The sequence below is a fragment of the Hypomesus transpacificus genome, chromosome 10, assembly GCF_021917145.1.
Source record: "Hypomesus transpacificus isolate Combined female chromosome 10, fHypTra1, whole genome shotgun sequence".
Lineage (NCBI taxonomy): Eukaryota > Metazoa > Chordata > Actinopteri > Osmeriformes > Osmeridae > Hypomesus > Hypomesus transpacificus.
Window position 1 is genome coordinate 10,361,319 of NC_061069.1, and position 18,996 is coordinate 10,380,314.

Consider the following 18,996-nt stretch of genomic DNA (forward strand, 5'->3'; position numbering starts at 1 on the left):
AATACTTTGTCTCAATTTATTTCACAAAGACATTCAAGTGCCATTTTTTCATTGCCGATGAACACAGCCTTTTCATGCAGCATAAATATTTATAGTATACAGTTGGCTACAGCTGTGTGGGATAGACTCTCTCGTGTGTGTGTGTGTGTGTATATATATATATATCAGTAGTATTTAGTAATCTTCCTGATTCTGTAAGACAGTGATTGTCCAGAACAGTCAGTAGTTGAGCACATGGTCCTGGTTGAGACCCAGACAGTCCAGTACCCCATCACCCATCACCTCTATGGGGTAGATGTAGTAGGAGCACACCTGATGGTGCACAGCCATCAGTGGAACGACATCCAGTCAAACCCATTGGTAGGTCTCTACTCTTTCATCTTCTCCTGCCACCATGTCCATTTGAGGGCTTCCTCCCGTAGGCCCAGCCCTAGGCCCCGCCCCCTCATAGGCCCCGCCCCCTCAGGTGAGCAGCTTCCTCTGGCTGCACTCCAGCAGGTGAGGCAGGAAGAACTGGGCCGTCCCGTCATCAGGCATCAGATCCAAGAACTCCAGAGGACTCAGCTCCATGGAAACCACCACCAGCGTCTCTGTTGTCATGGAGACACCGAGAGTTTTTCAGTCAGTCTCTGCAGTATCGCAAAATCTCTTAGCCACAAGATACTTCCTTACAGCTCTATATATATAAATTTATATTTCAATACAATTATATAGATAGACAGGAAAAACTGGTGTGGGCAATAAGAATGGCAGGCTTGAAGGAGTCATGATCACGTGACTACACTTATCCAGATGTGCAGACAGAAAGGGGCTGGAGGTCAGGGGTCAACCCAGGCTAGTCTCACCTTTGAGAGCAGCCAGTAAGATGCTGTCCTGTCCTCCGGTTGCTCTGGTCCTCTCACACAGCTCAGGAAACAGCTTCTGCCACCACAGGGCCTGCAGAGGAGACACAGTTAGAGACGAGCCAAGGGGTTCAAAGGTCAGGGAGTGGCTTCATGGCACGAATGTAAGACGGTGGAGATCCGGGACGGGGGCTCGGGGTACCATGTGAGCGTCCTGCAGCTCGTGGTTGGCATAGGGGATGATGGCCTGGGGGCAGCGGTCCAGCAGGAGCTGGAGGGAGCTCTCGTAGCGCCCCCGCCTGGTGGCACCGAGCACGTGCACGCTCAGACCCGCCTGGTCGTCCTGGCTCAGCTGCTCCAGCAGGGGGAGCAGGGACCACGCGTCCAGGGAGGGGCCGCACAGGAGCGACTACGACAACAACACCACCCACCACCACCACCGTCAGGTTACAGATCACGGCAGGGTCATGAGGGCGTTACGGGAGACACGGGGGAGGATGGAGGGCAGAAAGGGGGGGGGGGGGGGGGGTGGGAGGGGGGGGAGAGAGACAGAGCAGACAGGAGAGGAGAGGGGAGAGAGAAAGGGAGGTACCTGTAGTTTCTGCAGGTCTTCCGTGTGGTCGTGGGCGACATTGGACTGAGCTGGAGTCAGGATGCTCACCCAGGGATACAACACACCGTAGTGAGAACACGAGTTGATCTGCAACACACACACACACAAATGACCTCTTAACTTTCTTCGACACTACTCATTCTACTCTGTAGACACACACAATATTTAGAACAGACTTAAACCACAACCCTAGCTCCGTGACCGTACCAGGTCCTCTGCGGTCTTCAGCGGCCGGCTGACGTGAGTATGGCGCCGCGCGAGCCGGTCGATGTAGACGGAGGCCAGACGGAACAGCAGCTCCTGGATGACAGCTTCTTGTGACGAGGCCATGAGCAGAGCCTCCCAGAAATCCACGAGGAGCTGAGGGCTGGCCCGGACGTCCGTCTGGTCCGAACACAGCTCCTGTACACACACACACACACACACACACACACACAAGCTGTATTCACATACATGCCCCTCGTGTTGAGTCTCAAAGAAGGTTCTAGAGCAGCGGTTCTTAACCCTGGTCCTCAGGGAAACCTTGAATCAGGTGTGTTGGAGCCAAGAAACATCTAAAACATGGTTAAGAACCACTGTTAGTACCACTGTTCTAAAGAATGCACACCCCCACTGTTGTAGACATTTTGGTCATATGCATAGATGTATGTATATGAAATCTATAGGCTTCTATGTTCATTGGTAAGAGACAGGAAGGATAGATAATTAAGTTGAGTTCAAAGGAATGTGAGGTGCTGATGGCTTTGTGGGCAGCTTGCCCTGGGGGATGGGTGAAGCATCTTATATGGCCTTCTGTCCTCGAATTCTTCCATAACACCACGCAACCTCTTTCATCACCAACCTGGAAGAGGAGGTCAGCCTGGTCCAGTCTGAGCTTGTTGTTCTCGTGCAGGGCCACCAGGGCAGCCACCAGCAGGCCGTCCTGGCTCCCTCTCAGGTGGCGAGCCAGGGGCGTGGGCGCCACCTGCTGGCCGCGGGCGTGCAACAGCAGCTGGGGCTCCTCGATGAAGCCGTAGACCTGCAGCATCTGGGAGGGGAGCAGCTGATAAACATCTCGTAGGAGTGTCAAGACGATAGATCTGGTTGCTTGGCTCACAGACACACACACACACACACCTCTGCGTGCCGGCCCATGTGATGCGCGTAGAGGGGCAGGTTGCCCATGCGGAGGGCGAGAGCGGCCTTGGAGAGGGTGAGGGGCACCGAGGGCCCCGCGGTGGCCTCCAGGCGGTCCAGGTGGGCGAGGGCCGCGGCCGGGCTGCCGTTCACCAGGGCTGGGCTGGCACACACGCGGGGCAGCTGGGACGCCTCCGTCCTGCTGAACACCTGCAGCACCTCGTCAGCCGTCTCCTAGAACACACAGCAGCAGCGGGAGGGGGAGGGGGTGTTACAGCCGACAGATCTAGAAAGTTTCGGTCATCCAGCCCACTGCTTATCATCTTTTATACGTCTCTCGTTTGCATGTTCAGAATCTTCTCCTCCCCTCTCCCTTCCTCTTCCTCTCTCCCTTCCTCCCCTCTCCCTTCCTCCTCCCCCCCCCCCCCCCCCCCCCCCCCCCTCACCTGGTTCAGCTCCTCGGCCGTGTCCTCGTACAGCGAGTGTTTGAGGTAAAACAGGAAGCCCTTGCCGTAGCCGGCAGGGTTGCCAGGTTGGGGTCGGTTCCTCTCCATGACCTCGGTCACTGACAGGCCCGACATCTTATAGTAGGGCAGGGCCAAGTGGCAGTCCCTCTGCACATATCTGCAGTAGGACGGATAGCTCATGTAAAGCTAAAGCAAACACAAAAATTTGGGCTATTCACATCTATCTATTAATCTATAACTGAGTCTGTCAAGTAAACTGACTTCCTTCGTTAAAGGGGTAAATATTACTCTTCAGTTAGCCATTATCCAGAATGCACTACCCCTGCCGCCCTGGTGTCTCTGACCTGCTGAAGCAGTCTCCTAGCTGGGCACAGCTCTCCCTGAAGGCCCCCTGGAGAGTCTGGCTCTCTGGGGCTCCATCTGCGGGCCTGTCTGGGGCTCCATCTGCGGGCCTGTCTGGCTCCGGGCTGGGGGGCGCAGGGAAAGGGTCACCCAGCAGGGGGTCCAGCAGCTTGGCTCTCAGCAGCAAGTGAGCCTCGCTCAGCAGGTGCAGACAGCTCTGGGACTGGGGATTGGTCTCCTCGTAGCGCTTACTGTACTCCACCTGACACACACACACAGTACTGTGTACACAAGTGTACACTACGTAGGACAGTAGACGCCATAGGTGGGATTGACAGCTGTGGAGGTAACCATGGTAGTGTACCATTTCGTGGTACAGTTGGAGAGGGGGAACGGTGTTGATGACGTACAGGTTCCATCCGTGACTCTCCTCAGTGGGCTCCTTGGGCTTGGAGTAGGATGACTTCCTGGTTCTGGGATCAAGGGTCAAACACAAACAGGAAGTGGCATCAGTCGATGAGGAGACTTTTATGGAGTAACTCCTACCGGACGCTAACTAGACCATGCAAACTACCAAACATGGACTTAACCGAGGTAAGACAAGCCTAAAAGGGAAAATTGAAAAAAACTTGAGGAATTATTTTCTTTGAGATAAGTTTGACAAATGCCTTGATTACATGTGTGTGTGTTTAAGCTTTGTGAATGGAGCCAACGCTGATAACCTGATAATAATAGGGGAGTCAGGTGGCTGAGCGGTTAGGGAATCGGGCTAGTAATCTGAAGGTCGCCAGTTCGATTCCCGGCTGAGCCATATGACGTTGTGTCCTTGGGCAAGGCACTTCACCCTACTTGCCTCGGGGGAATGCCCCTGTACTTACTGTAAGTCGCTCTGGATAAGAGCGTCTGCTAAAAAATAACTACATGTAAATAACCAGCCTGATGTAATTACTCCCAATGCCCCCCTGACTAAGTGTCTTAGTGCTGTGGAGCACTCTCATGTGATCCCAGCCTCCTGGGTCAGATGTAGTGCAGCAACAGAGAGCTTACCCCCAATACCCCCCCGCCACCTCCACCCCAGCCTCATAACCCCCCCCCCCCCTGCTCTACCCTGTCCCCACCCCCACCCCTGGTCCTGGTCAAGTGCGGCCGTGGGGCCCACATCCTTACAGGGACAGTGATTGCCTTTCATGTTCACAGAAAGAAGCAGAATAGTTAAGGGTCTCATGCATCTGCCTGGTTTGAGTCCACAGTCCTACTGTTGTGAGTCCACAGTCCTACTGTTGTGAGTGTACAGTCCTACTGTTGTGAGTCCACAATCCTACTGTTGTAACCACAGATGGTTAGTGTGGAGACTGGAGAGGGGTGTTACAGCCGTGTTAGACTGGATTTAGTAGCGTAGCGGGAGAAGAGGGGCTTCTACTGGTTGGGTGGAGAGGGTTGGGGGGAGGGGCTAGGTCTAAAAGGACTTACAGGAAGGGGCGGGACAGGAAGCTCTCCAGAGCAGGCGTGGTGGAGGGCTCTATACCTACCGCTAGGAGGATGCCTGTCAGTGTTCTGTGGTCTTTTGATTCGCTACAACAGGAGTCACACAGCGTCAATCACATTAGAGGCAGTTACACAAAAGTCCTCTCTCTCTGTCACACACACACACAGTTTTTTTTCCACAGACAGTGAAAGGAGAGGAGAGAGGAGGAGAGGGGAGAACAGAGAAGCCTAAAACAAAACCGATTTTTTAGGAAAAAAACTGCAAATATATTTTTTTAACCTTCTTGTACTTTTTTGTAGAAAATATATTTTCAACATTCAAACCTTTTGTTCCAAAACTTCTTTCAAATCTTTACAAACTTTTTTTACTACAGCAACACCAATAATTGTGTTAGCTCAACCTTGAAACAAGCAAAAAAAATTGTTTATTCTATTCAGACATTGATTTGACACACACACACACACACACACAGCATCAGAGAGCGCCCCTACATGTTCCGCCGTGCCGCACGCTCTGCGTTCTCCGGGTTCTCTACGTCGGCCGCGGTTACCAGGGCGATGTGATGGCCGTCGTGATACAAGGCCTTCAGGCCAATGAAGAGCTGGATCCGCAGTGCACACACTTCCATAGTGGCTGGTGGGCAGGCCTGCACACACACACACACACACACACACGTTAACATTCTGTGATTTTTTCAATGAATTAGGGTATTTTGTAATCTGTCTAACGGGACAGAGGGTTTGATTGGACAGGGCTGACGTGCTAACATCCCGTCAGGGAGCAGCATGGTAATCTAATCTAGGCTAATTTGAATTCCTGCCTGTGCAGACTAGATGTCTATCACATCACTGGATCACATTATCCGTTATTACATTACCCTGGACACAAGTGAGGGGCTGTTGTTGCTGTTATCCAGTCAGGAATGTACTAACACACACGTACGCTTCTTTTATCTTCCTAATCTCTGTCTCTCTCTCTGTCTCTGTCTCTCCCTCTGTCTCTCTCTCTGTCTCTTTCGTTCATTGGGTCAGGTTGCTAGGCTGGTTGCTAGGCAGAGCTCTGCTCCTAACCTTCATGGTGGTGTCGATGTAAGGGTCCTCCGCTCTGGCTGCCACAGACGCACAGCGCACCGAGAAACACTGCAGGGCGTTCCTGACAGAGGAACACACACACACAGACACACACACAGACACACACACACACGCTGAGCACACAACATGTACATTCTTACATATGGAAGGAACATGGTGAGGTAGTGGAAGGGCCCTCTGACCCTCCAGGGCTAGCTCCCAGACCAGCTCCTTACTTGGTGATGACGTGCAGGAAGACGTCAGTCAGCACGGCCTGTTGAGCCTTCTCTGGGTACTGATAGGTGGAGACCAGCTCGACCCCGCCCCTCACGCTGTACACGTAGCCCGTGTTGGGCAGCGAGAAGAAACAGAACACACAAGTGGGCTCCGCCCTTTTCTCCCCCTCGTCGGAGATGTCCTGGTTTACTAGGGAGACACGATGGACCCACGGAGGGGCACAGTGTTTTAGAGTGAGGGTGCGTGTGACGCGCGGCATGGTGGGAGGTCGTGCATGGGCGGTCATGTGACTCACTGCTGGAGAACACCGGAAGCAGCTGAAGCGAATGCAGGCGTGTCTCCTCCACTGTGCAGCCCTGGAAGAAATCTGGGGCGAAACGCCTGCAGGGAGGAACACACGTCAGGAGAGTAAGACGCACATACCCCTGTACTCATTCTCCATCTCTTTCACACACACATACACACACACACACACAGACCTGTAGAGGAGGTAGGAGATGGTGAAGATGCCCCTGGTCTCAGCTTCCATGCCTGTGTACTCCAGAGTGACCACCAGGCCACAGTCCCTGGCCCTGTCCCCCAGCAGCTCCTGGTGTCTGGGGAACATGAAGAAGCCTTCCTGCTCCGCCCCCTCTCCAGACTTCCCCTCTGGACAAGCAACACCAGCGGGACACAACGTCACCCTCTGGCTCTACCGTCAGCCAGCACAGCCCCGCTAGAACCCGTATACAAACACCGACATGCTCCCACGCACACCATCCCACATGTGATGTATGCAGTATGGCGTTACGGCGGGGCGTGTCGTTCGTCGCAGTACCTGCGTCCAGGGAGTCTCCAGTCACCATATCCTTGGGGACGAGTGAGTGTTCCTGTTCGTGGTCACCGGACTTGTAGGGTTGAGGGCCAGACAGCTTCTCCAGCTTCAGCACCAGCACCTCCAGTTCAGTTTGGACAGCCACGTAGCCTGAGCACAACGCCACCTACAGGCATGGAGGACACCTCACAAATCACACTGGATACGAGCCCAACTGCAAGGCTCAACAACCAAAGGATCTCCCATCCCTGACCCCCACCAAGACACAGAACCACCCCACCCACCAGCCACCACCCCACCCACCAGCCTCAACCCCTTCATCCTCCCCCTACCTGCGCGGGGGACAGTCCGGGGAGGTGCAGGATGAGGCAGCGCTCAAAGTCCAAGATGGCCGGCCTGGCGTTGAGGGACTGCCTGCGCAGGGAGAAGAGGACCAGGGTCTTGGGACAGCCCACCAGCAGGTCTCCGGTGAGCCTACAGCAGGCCACGCACTGCGGACGTTCAAACAGGGGGATCTCGATGATCTCCATCTGCTCCTTTGGCGCTCCGCGCAGGGAGGAGCCTCGCAGGAAGTGACCCAGGAGACGAACCCCTACACGGGTCTTCTCGGCCGCCTGGAGGATGGACGAAGGAGGAGAGGAATGACTTGGATGGATGGATGGATGGCCATATACAACAGATGGATGGATGGACAAATGGAGGGGAACGAATAGGTAAATGAATGAGCGAATAAAAAGCATTAGGAGACAGAATGAACAACTTGGGGCAATCTGCAGACCTTCAGGTGTAAGAGACGGGACAAGACAGGGAAGATCCCCCTTATATACAACAGGGGGATCATCGCTAGCAACTTCCTACAGAACGTCACACCGCACCAACCTGGTAACGCCAGTTGGTGTAGGCACGGAGGTAGGTGGCACTGTTCTTCTCTTCGATTGTCACCAGGTAGTCTCCTGAAGAGAGGAGAACAGGGGGGTGATACAGACCAATGAGATAAGATGGACAACGAGGAGAACAAGCTGGCTTAGTGTTGAACGTAGAATACTGATGCGGTGTGTAAAGAATGAATAACAACGTAACTTAGTAACGCAGACAAGATGGAGAGGGGAGAGACTAACCGATCTGGCTGTGCAGGATGCTTTGCACGGTTCCCATGGTGGCGAAACGACAGATCAGCGGACAACCGTCTGCTCCCATATCATATGCCTCGATCTTGCATCCACCGGCGGACACAACGAAGAGGGCACCGCCGCCACAACATACCGGCCCCGGTTCCTGCTCGGTGGGGACGATTTGCTGGGACGCGAAAGGGTGGCAGTTATACACGTGAACCATCTCTGCCTCGTTTTTAAGCTAACGACTCACCAAAATATGTGTTCAGAAAGGGAGCTACCGAGACGGCGAGCGACCTAGGCTAATGACTTGCTACATCATCAGTGTAGAGAAAATGTTTTCAGCCCAGCTAGCTCGCTTCTAGCTAAACAATCTCCGGTCTGATCGATATCACATGCCCCGTGGTCTTGTGACGACCAGGCAGGATTCGTTTAACTATCGAGGCATGCGTAGCTAGCGCGGTTTAGCTAACGTTTTTTGTTGAAAGTTATTTTTCTACTGATTCATCATAGTGATAGACAAATCATGTCTTGCATTTAGGCAAGTTGAAAGGGTGACATAGATGAACTTTCATATCTAGACTAGTCACTACTTTACTTCCTTGTTTTGGCTGCAGTGAAAGTGACAGCCCAAGTCTCGTCTCCTTCAATGATTGGCTGTTGTTCTCTTGCTTTGCTTTGTCGTGTGATGAAATGTCTGAGAATCATAACACAAAATACGTTAGTTTGCTGATAACGAATTTGTATTTTGCCTTATGGATGAATTAATAAATAAAACTTACATCCTACAATTGTAGTATGTTTATAATAAAATGTTATTTTAACAGCAATAGAAGAAACGACTTTATTTGTTTTGACATTTTTTATTCGACTGTATGGAAATAATGACCTACTCGTTTACATAACATCAAGCAGTATATTTACAAAAGGGATAATACTATACTATGATACAAAGTAAACAAAAACAATCGCAGAACAATGTCTTGTGTTTTTGTCGATAGCGCTGTAGTTAAAAGGGCAGCGATTCTAAGCTGGGACTGGGTTCTGAATGTTTTGGACTGGATTGCGAGGATGAGAGCTCTCAACAGAAACACAACTCTCTCTTTCTCCATCTTAAATCAAACCTTTACCTTACTCTATCTGTGGTCACACGTGTTAATAAGACATACCACAAAAGTATTTAATTACAGAAAACAATAAATAAAAAATAAAACATTTAACAAAAGAGGCTAACATTAAAAATAATTTGGGGTTATCATACATGTACTTAAAATAACTTATGTTACACAATAAAAAAAACTATAGGACATTTTACTGTGAGCCGAGATCATTTGAAACTATCTGATTACACACACTGGGGAGTACTATCGGCAGGTGGACAACACTTTTCATCTACATACATCAGTGCTAAGTTAAAAAAAGGACCAGCATGATTACACACAACACAACTGCGACTGAAATATCTCAACTCTAAACATACACGGGTCGCATATTCAATGGTCGCTTTCGGAGTCGAAGTCGTGGTTTTCTAGTGGGAGGGTGCGCGTGTCCGTCTTGTGAATGGCGTTGGTGTTTCTACTCCATCCACCATGGTGAGAAGCAGCAGAGGATGGAGCAGAGGCCACAGGCGATTGGTGGAATGGAGGGCGGGGTTAAAAGTGAGGCCAAGTGTTGATGTCATATCCGGGTTCCCGTAGCTGTGGGGTGAGGGTAAAGCATGTACGGTAACTAAGGGAAAACACCGATTACTGGACCCCCGAAATACAAGATGCAGAAGGCTTTTCAGGAAATGAACTTTGACATGAAATCTTTACTTCTGTCTTGGTGAATCTAATGTTAAGCTAAAGGTCAAGGGCAGCACAAGGAGAGTGTTCAGGGTGCCGTAGCCTCCCACAGGACTATAGCAGAGAGGTGTTGAGGGAGGGGGTGTGGAGGGTGTTCATTACATTACATTTAGTCATTTAGCAGACGCTCTTATCCAGAGCGACTTACAGTAAGTACAGGGACATTCCCCCCCGAGGCAAGTGCCTTGCCCAAGGACACAACATAATTTGGCACAGCCGGGAATCGAACCAGCGACCTTCTGATTACTAGCCTGATTCCCTAACCGCTCAGCCATCTGACTCCCAGTGTTCAGGGTGAAGGGAGTAGTAGCTTACCTCAGGCTCATAGCAGGGAGGCATTGAGGGAGGGCGTGTGGAGGGTGCGGGACACCGAGGCTCCGCTGGCCCCTTCTGACAGCACCTGGACCTGCAGCTGGTACACACTCTCTGGGTGCAGGCCCACCACCATCAAGGACCGCTGGTCCTGATACACACACACACATGCACAAGGACACACTAGGTAATAAGAACCTCTGTTACATTTAAAACCGCTAGTACACACACACACACACACACACACACAAACACACACAGCCTCACCGGGGCCACTATCTGCGTCTGAGATATGAGGAAGTCCTGGCCTTCGGTTGCCATGGCTACCCCAGCGCCGACAGACAGCTGTGCCCAGGTGAACTGGAAGCCAGCGATAGGTGTTTGCCCCGGTGCATTCTGGGCCAGCTGCCAGCTGAACTGGCCGACCAGGGAACCGTTGACCGTGTGGAACTCTGCCGTCAGCTTCTCCGGCCGCAGTACCACCTTCTTAGACACCAGAGGGCGCTCTAACTCAAAGAAAGCGGAGAAACCGAAAGTTTCTTGATCAGTTACTATCATTGGGTTTGCTGTTGTTCACTATGAGGACAAAAAGAGTGAATTGATGTGTGTGTGTGCATTCATAAAGCAGCTTCTCATACCTTCCCCGACACAGGGCATGGTTTTGCCCCCCCTGCCTTTCACCGATGAACACACAGGGGTTGTTACCCAGGCAACAGCCTCGGACCTCAGGTCCTCCTCTGTAGCCACGGGTGCTACGGAAACGCTGTACTTACAGCCAAACAACAAGCCTGTGATGATGTAATGGGTTCCCTGTGAAAAGAGCGGAAAATATGAAAGGCGATATTCGAGAGGAGAAGAGGAATGGAGAGACAACATCAGTCAACACGGCATGAAGAATGAAGAGAGAGTGAGTGTGAGAGAGAGAGAGAGAGAGAGAGAGAGAGAGGGGAGGAGAAAGCAACAGCAGATCAACTCTATAGCAGTGCCCCCTTCAGTGATGACTGACTGACGGCGGGGGAAAAGGGGGATGATAAAAGCTTAAAAAGGAGAGAGAGAGAGAGTTATGATTCTGTAAGAAGATCTCCTCGCCAGGCTGCCAGAGGGATGATCAGATAGGGGCTCGCCTCGGCAAACTCGTAAAAGCACCGCTTTGCACTTCTCACCCTGCTCCATAACACGCTGTGCCAGCCAGGGACAAACGTGGGTGGAGTTTGGGCTGCAGGCTGCAGCTCTGGTGTCTGCAGCTCCGGTGTCTGCAGCTATAATATCTACAGCTATGGTGTCTGCAGCAGCTCAAGGTGTGGTGTGGTCTTAGCCGGGTTAATCAGTCGGTCTTGTGGACACAGCCCCCCCCCCAGCTGGATGTAAGGTGCGGTGAACTCGCAGTGGCTTGTTCCGGAACGTGCTCTGGAACATACCTGCACGGTGGTCCTCCTCTCCGCCTTGGTGGCGTTGCCGGCACACGCGTGTGGGTACCACCTCAGCACATACGTGCCCGTGTCTTTGGGGCTTTCTGGAAGAGAGTAAGAACTAGTCCTTAGCGGTGTGTGTGTGTGTGAGATTCAGCTCAACAGGTGTCTTTAAGGGTGTGTGTGTGTGTGAGTACTGAATATGTGGGTCTGGGTTGGGTTAGTATCGAAGACTTGTAGCAGAGTGACGTGACTCAGGCTATGTGCAGAGTGTCACTGGCCTTCTGCGTAAGACAGTGCTGTATTGAGTTACTCTAATTAGTCACAGTGTGAGAGCACTATTGGTGTCCCTGGCCTCCAGATAGCTATTGGGTAACACGAGAGCGCTCCTCAAACACACACGTCATACAGATGTTCTCACGCGCGCTGAAGGACACAGACCTTTTATTCCTTTGTTACGGTCCCTCGTTCTCTATCTCCCTCACGAAACATCTTTCGTCAAATCAATCTCTTAACAACCTCCAGGTCATGTGAACTCTGGATGAGCCTTCGCTTTTGCCTCGGTCTTTTAGAAATGCCTTCACGCGTGCGCGCGCACACAAACGCACACACACACACACACATACATCTGCTCCTATTTATACTTCCATACTGATGTTATTAAATCTGTCCCCATTCTCTCTCATTCTCTCTCAGGCTGATAACAGCCAATCAGCACCTCCTATTTACGAGTCTCTCCAGTGCCAGTGGAACGCCTGCTCTCACTCCGCGCACGCCGCCAAGCGCCACAGCCTGTACGCCAAAACGGCTATTCTAGGACCGTGTTGACACAGCAAAAGTGTTTATTAGAAGCAGTCATAAAAAAAAAAACTACATGTATAGCACTGATATCGGGTGGTGTTGAGGACAAGTAAAAAGGAGGAGAGAAAAGGACAGGAGAGGGGACGACAGGAGAGGGGACGACAGGAGAGGAGACGACAGGAGAGGAGACGACAGGAGAGGAGACGACAGGAGAGGTCTTACCTTGGTGGTGACGCCTCTTCCAGAAAACCTTGACCTGCAGCTGGTTGTCGTGGTAATGGGGGGCGGCGACCTCGAGGCGCAGGTTGGCGAGTGCTGGGTCCGGGTCAGGGTGGGGGGCGGGGTTGGGGGCGGAGGGGAGCTCGTTGGAGAACTCTCCCTGCAAGCTTTCTTGGGCAGGTGGACTTGGGGGGAGGAGGGAGGATGCTAGGGAAAGAAAAATAGCCCAGTCAGCACAGTGGATCCAAACGATGAGTCATGCAAACCCCTGAGGAGGATAGCTAGATATGTGTGGGGACAATTACGTCCTGGAATACAATGAGGCGCAGAGTTTAAAAGTGTGAAAATGAAGGAAAAACACAAAATAACACTGCATGGCAGCTTCTGCTAAACCGTCAGATTTGGTTTAGCCTACCCTCGCATCCCTCCACAGTCCACAGAGAGACTTAGGGAAAACAAGCCAGCCTTGAACACTTGGCACCTCAGCCCAATGCGTTCTCCTCCTGGCCCTCATTGTCCAAGTAAAGCAGCATTTTATTTTTACCGAGTGCAAGGTCAAGTATTTGTCTATAAATATTTTCTGCTGTCTGAACCGCCATTCAGAAAGTCAGGTTTTTCCAGCTTAAATCCAAGCGAAGGCAGCAGAATATCCATAAAGCTGGATTTTTACTGTCTGAGTCGTGTTTTTAAAGGCCACAGGAGAGAAGGACCAGCTGCTGGTAAAAGACATATTAAAGAAAGGAGCTGACAAGCAGGAAAATCCATCATAATTGGGGCCTCAAGACAGTAGCATGTTAGCTTAGCTCCCTCACGATGAAGATAGAACTAGACGGTAGCATGTTAGCTTAGCTCCCTCACGATAAAGATAGAACTGGACGGTAGCATGTTAGCTTAGCTCCCTCACGATGAAGATAGAACTGGCCTGTATCTTTGCCTCCTGTCATGATGGCCCTAACCACAGCTGGCCCTGTGAGAGAGCCCGGAAGGCGTGTCTTTGTGTGCGCCGGTCGCCGTGGTAGCGACGGAACTCTTAACGTTTCGTACCCGTGTTGGTTGCCGTGGTGAAGGGGAGCTGGGCGCGGCTGCTCTTCAGACGTTTCTGCCCCCAGTAGGTCACAGCCTGCACCTGCAGCAGGTAGGCTGACCCGGACAGCAGGCCCGGCAGCTCCATCTCACACACCGTCTGAGGAGTCGAATCACAGATTAGAGTCAATCAGGGAGTCGAATCACAGATCAGAGTCAATCAGGGAGTCGAATCACAGATCAGAGTTAATCCAGGAGTCGAATCACAGATCAGAGTCGATACAGGAGTCAAAACACAAGGTCGGCTCCCAGAGATGTCAGAGTCGATTCAAGAGTCGAGACGGATCATGAACAGGCTTGAATCAGGACAATGGTTGGAGTGCAGGAGTCAAAACACCAGTTGATAGACTCAGATCTGGGTGGATGTAGGAGTCAAAAGAGGGTCTACTTAGAATCAGAACACTACATGTGTGTCGTATTCAACTGTACTGTAGAGCGCGAGTCTCTGCCGAACCAGCCTGTTTTTCTCTCCCACTATCCTCCCTCCCCCCCTCCCTCCCTACCTCCCTCCCCCCCTCCCCCCCTCCCCCCCTCCCTCCCTCCCTCCCTCCCCCCATGATTGACCCCTGTGCTGTAAGCGGTCTCCAGAGGTATCCATCATCTGCAGGCCTGGCAGTGTTTTTGGCCGGTGTGACTGGGCTCAGTGAGTGAAGTGACCCAGGGACTGCAGCTCTCTCTCATTACCACTGATAACGCTGCGCTGGTCCCCATTAGCCCGCTTGACGGACAGCACATCAAAACATGCCCCCTAATGCTCCTGACTGGCCTCCCTCTGCGGCTGATTCGTAGACACAACACAGACAGCTAGATAGCGACAGATCACAAGAGGCGGCCGGCGGAAGGAGGGGGGGGGGGGGGGGAGAGGAGGAGGAGGAAGAGGAGGAGAAAGCCGCCTCTCTCAGATCTGCATCGTCAAGGCATGTGGCAAAAATGCAAAGCGTCCCAACAGTCAAAACACATGCTCCATGGGGCTGGTGTGTGTGTCTGTATGTATGAGTAAAGCTATGTGTGCAGGTCTGTCTGATGTTTTTCATGGCTGGGTATAGGCATTAGTGGGTGACACAGGACGCTGATGGGTCCTAGGACAGATTGCAGCCAGTGTGCTGAGTGGAACCGGGTTCTAAAGACTCCCGCCTGTGTGCTGAATGGGACGAGGTTCTGATGGGTTCTAGTAAAGATCATTGTGTGCAGGTGAGGGTCTGTCGGATCCATCTGCGGAGAGGATCCCAGGGAGATCTTTAACGGGGTCCAGACAGATCCTCCTTCATGAGCCACTCAGGTTCACAGAGACCACAGACATGTCACTGTACGGCAACACACTCTTGACTGGCTGAGCATAGGCTACACACACACACACACGTGTACACACACACTCCTCTCCAGTAGTGCACCAGGGCAGGCCAGTCCAACGCAGAGCACACATGACCTCATGTTGTTACCACGTTTGTTTTGAAGTGATCTGACGTGAGAGTTATGTCAAGTTATCCAAACACGATGACATATTATGGTTAACCTGCCATGTCAGAACAGTAGCTCTCTTCACTAAAGTGCGTGTTGTCTGAATCTGACACTGAGCACTGAGGGTTTTAACCCAGAGAGGGCTGTGGATCAGGGAAAACAAGACTGATCAGAACCAGGAGACTTGAGGTGGGGGGCAGAGGCCCGTGTCTGGGCTGGGAGGTTATTCGTCATGGAGGACGTTCTTCAGGAGTGGAACTGAACCGGTGTTAACTAGAGGCTGAGAATGGTGTTGAGGCTGGGGGGTGGAGGCTGGGGCTGAGGTCGAGGCTGAGGTTTACAGGGGTGGAGAGGTACACTCACTATAAAACCTCTACAGCTGCAGCTTCAATTCACACTACGCTGGAGCAGGGGGTTAAACCAAGAGGCCCATACTTTATTATCAGGACTCAGGTGTGGTGGCAGTTTCTGTGTGTGTGTTAAGATAACTGTATACATATGTATGTATTTAATAAGAGTGTGTGTATACGTGTGTGAGGTGGAGGACGAAGCCTGATCTTACCCCGTCTGTGACCCTGGCGTTGTCCTTCCTGTCGTGTCCGGCGGCGTGGCGGGGTGCGTGCCGGGGGGTCCAGGTCACCTTGTAGTGGTGCAGGGGCAGGTCCCCCTCCCTGGGGGTGTCCCAGAGGAGCAGCAGCCCCACCCTGCCATCCTCCCCCAGGGTCTCGTTACCCACCCGCACGCGCTGGGGGGGCTCCGGGGGGAACGGGTCTGGGGAGGGGGGGAGGGAGGGGGGAGGGAGGGAGGGAGGGGGGGAAGTGAAAAATGGAGAGCAGGCAAAAGGGTGTAAGAGGGATGAGGTGGTGGAGGACAGGAGAGGTGGTGGGACTGAGAGGAACTTGGACTGAACAGAACTTCCTGTTCCTCTGCTGCGTAAACCACATCTCACACTTCTCTCACCTTTTTGTGTGTCGGTGTGTGATGTGTGTGGTGTACAATGTGTGTGTGTCAGTGTGTGAATTCTCAATAACAGCGAGGTCATCCGGTGCAGCAGTCCAGTAGTCCGCTAGCTATTGAAGGTGTGTGTGTGTGCTTTATAAATGAGCTCCTATCAGACAACTTGACTGAGGAGAGGAGCAGAGGGCATTGGTACTTTTGTCCTGCAGAGGTTGAAACTTTTCAAACATACACACTCACACACACACACACACACACACACACACACACATACAAAGACACCGAGACGCTCAGCTTTTGGATGGTGAAACTTTTAGATACTTACACTGTAGTTCCAAACATATTTGCCTTGAAACCTAAAGCTGTCTGTGTTCAAACAGCCTTTCAGAACTCTCTCAGTCCCTGCTTTTGTATCCGACAGCCACCCTCACCAGTCCACAGTAGCAGTCGGTAAGTATCTGCTCTGAGAACATTAGGAGTTATGAAACTGTAATGAGTTCATGAGAGAGAACGCCTGACTGCCACTTTCAATCGTCTACTGGCCTTTGTTCAGAAAATCAAAGCCAGAAAATGACATTGGAGCTGGCTGGCTGTTTATGAAACTGGTATGAGTACTGTAACTTAGCCTTAGAGAAGCCATTAGTCACTTACATTAGGGTCAAATTCCTTTTCAACACCCGCTCCGTCTCTCATTAAAACTACAAACAGTAGCTCTGTGTCTGATTAAAACTACAACTCCCAGAGACAGAGGGCTCCTCTCTGAGGAGAACGGGCTTCACCTCAGGCAATGTTGTCCTTTCGGCAAATACAAGAGGTCGAGGGTACATGTTAGGGCCCCATGTCTTTGATATGTGGTAGCTGGGGTGACTGTGCGTGCGTGCGGGAGCCGGGGTAAGGTAGCAGCACTGAGACGATGGCAGTGATTCTTAGCCCCTAATGTTTTTTCTTAACCTGTATTGAAGTCAGCCTCACTGCAGGCCACAACCACAACAAAGAGGTCAGTTCCGCCTTCAGGGGCCCTCCCTTGTTCTTTTTCTCTCTATCTTTCTCTTCTCTCTCTTCTCTTTCTTTCTCTCTCCCAGTGATCTGAGTAACATTATGAGGACTGAGTTAAACCAGGGCACAAGCAGGAGGGAGATTAGCGGATGGAGGGATGAAGAAATGGAGGGATTTGAGAAGATACAGGGATGAGGATATACAGGGTGAAGGGATGAGGGAACGGAGGGATGAGGGAACGGAGGGATGAGGACATGAATGGATGAGGACAGGAAGGGATGGAGGGATGAGGAGAGGGAGGGAGGAGGACAGGAAGGGATGGAGGGATGAGGAGAGGGAGGGAGGAGGAGATGGAGGGGCTGAGCTGCCCCAGTTTGGCCGGCAGGTCACCATGACGGAGACGTCACTCAGGTTACTCAACCTCCCAGGGTACCTTTCATCTGCGGACTTCCTGAGTCCTGACCTCTGGGCGTTCTCCACGGCCTGGCCTAATCAACATCTGACGCATGTGACTGAGGTGGAGCGCTGCTGGCGACGCACGCATCTGTGTTTCACCGCATGTGCATGTGCGTGTTATCCATCTAGAAGTCCTCCCTACTCTTTGTACTGTGGTAAGGAGGGGGGGGGGGAACTAACACACACACATACACACATACACACACACATGGCTGGGGTTCGGGGACCCCGTGTTGTCCTCTCCCCAGGGGGCCAGTCCACACCCAGGGGGTCAGTCCACACCCAGGGGGTCAGTCACACAGAGCTGACGGCTGTCTCTCCTGGATCTGGACCCTGATTACCTCGGCCTGCTAACCATTAGACCTAGTACACTGTCACAATCACAGGGTGTGGTGAGACTGAGTGGAACTGTGGAGAGGACAACACGCAAAGAGAGAGAGAGAGATTAAGAGAGAGAGAAAGAGAGAGAGAGAGACAGAGAGAGAGAGTGTTCTGAAATCCAATGTCCTCAGAGGACAGGAGAGGTGAGAAGAGATATAGATCATCATCCTCTTCCTTCTCCTCTTACCTCGGGTGGAGTAGAAGGGCTTGCTGGGCGTGGTGAAGCCGCGCGTGCCCTGGCTGTTGACGGCGCTCACCCTGAACTGGTACCAGCGCTGAGGTCGCACGTCCTTCAGCACAGCCCGCTCCTCCATGGTCTACACAGAGGTCAAGGGTCAGATGTCAAGGGTCAGGTCTAAGAAACAGTCACTGACATTGACCCGGGACAGTCGCAGACGCAACTGGAAGATTCTTTTTTCGAACCCGGGACCAAGACAAAGAGATCATAGGAAGGAGAAGAGAGTGTGTGTGTGTCTGACAGAAAGTGTGTCTGTGTGTGTGTGTGTGCGTGTGTGTGCGTGTGGCCTCCCTCGGTGAACTGGCCTCCATATTTAAGTTCTGCCACAGGACTGTGTGTGTGTATGTGTGTGTCTGCTGTGCCGTCTTCCCTGATCCTCCCAGGACAGAGAAAGGTCTCTCCACAGAGAGACAGGTCTCTCCACAGAGAGACAGGTCTCTCCACATGACAGCCCCCCCCCCTCCCATTCCACACAGCTCCTCTAAGCCAATAACGAGCAGTCAGTCAGGCCAGAGCACGACCATGACTGGCTGTGGCGGCTCCCAAAGCTATGGTTATTTATCTAACCTCAGCCTACACACACGCAGAGACAGGCTAGTTTAGACTGGCAGCAGAGCGTGCACACACGCACGCACGGACACACACACGCACACATGCGCTCGTTTAGACTGGCAACACTGGTAGACTGGCATGGGTGGTGACGAGAGAGTAGTGGTGAGCAAGCCAGACCAGGGAAACATTTG

General features: G+C 52.1%; 2 protein-coding genes across 5 annotated transcripts in view; both read right to left on the reverse strand.

Annotated features, from left to right (window-relative positions):
• hps3 (HPS3 biogenesis of lysosomal organelles complex 2 subunit 1) lies at positions 1–8,926 on the reverse strand. Of its 3 annotated transcripts, XM_047026867.1 has the most exons (20): positions 8,106–8,923; positions 7,867–7,940; positions 7,320–7,601; positions 6,991–7,153; positions 6,653–6,821; positions 6,469–6,554; positions 6,173–6,362; positions 5,937–6,018; positions 5,358–5,512; positions 4,851–4,952; positions 3,745–3,853; positions 3,383–3,642; positions 3,018–3,195; positions 2,572–2,805; positions 2,297–2,482; positions 1,663–1,857; positions 1,435–1,542; positions 1,045–1,251; positions 846–936; positions 1–590 (listed from the first exon to the last, which is right to left on the reverse strand). In XM_047026867.1, the coding sequence occupies exons 1-20, from the start codon at positions 8,320–8,322 to the stop codon at positions 463–465; spliced, it is 3,216 nt and encodes a 1,071-aa protein (XP_046882823.1). In that variant the 5' UTR covers positions 8,323–8,923; the 3' UTR covers positions 1–462. The 3 variants fall into 3 exon arrangements, with proteins under 3 accessions (XP_046882823.1, XP_046882825.1, XP_046882824.1); XM_047026869.1 differs by lacking the exon at positions 4,851–4,952 and having other exon boundaries at positions 8,106–8,921; XM_047026868.1 differs by lacking the exon at positions 4,851–4,952 and having other exon boundaries at positions 3,383–3,853; positions 8,106–8,926.
• Positions 8,927–8,963: 37 nt separating this feature from the next.
• anos1b (anosmin 1b) overlaps positions 8,964–18,996 on the reverse strand; it is a 26,626-nt gene continuing 16,593 nt past the window's right edge. Inside the window, exons 6-14 of one of the 2 annotated variants that reach the window (XM_047026871.1) lie at positions 18,203–18,332; positions 15,788–15,996; positions 13,729–13,867; positions 12,688–12,891; positions 11,674–11,768; positions 10,894–11,065; positions 10,523–10,761; positions 10,259–10,406; positions 8,964–9,796 (exon numbers count right to left, since the gene is read on the reverse strand). In XM_047026871.1, coding sequence (XP_046882827.1) covers positions 10,266–10,406; positions 10,523–10,761; positions 10,894–11,065; positions 11,674–11,768; positions 12,688–12,891; positions 13,729–13,867; positions 15,788–15,996; positions 18,203–18,332 — 1,329 coding nt within the window. In that variant the 3' untranslated portion in view covers positions 8,964–9,796; positions 10,259–10,265. The remainder of the gene's footprint in view (positions 9,797–10,258; positions 10,407–10,522; positions 10,762–10,893; positions 11,066–11,673; positions 11,769–12,687; positions 12,892–13,728; positions 13,868–15,787; positions 15,997–18,202; positions 18,333–18,996) is intronic. The other variant, XM_047026870.1, reaches the window with a different exon arrangement.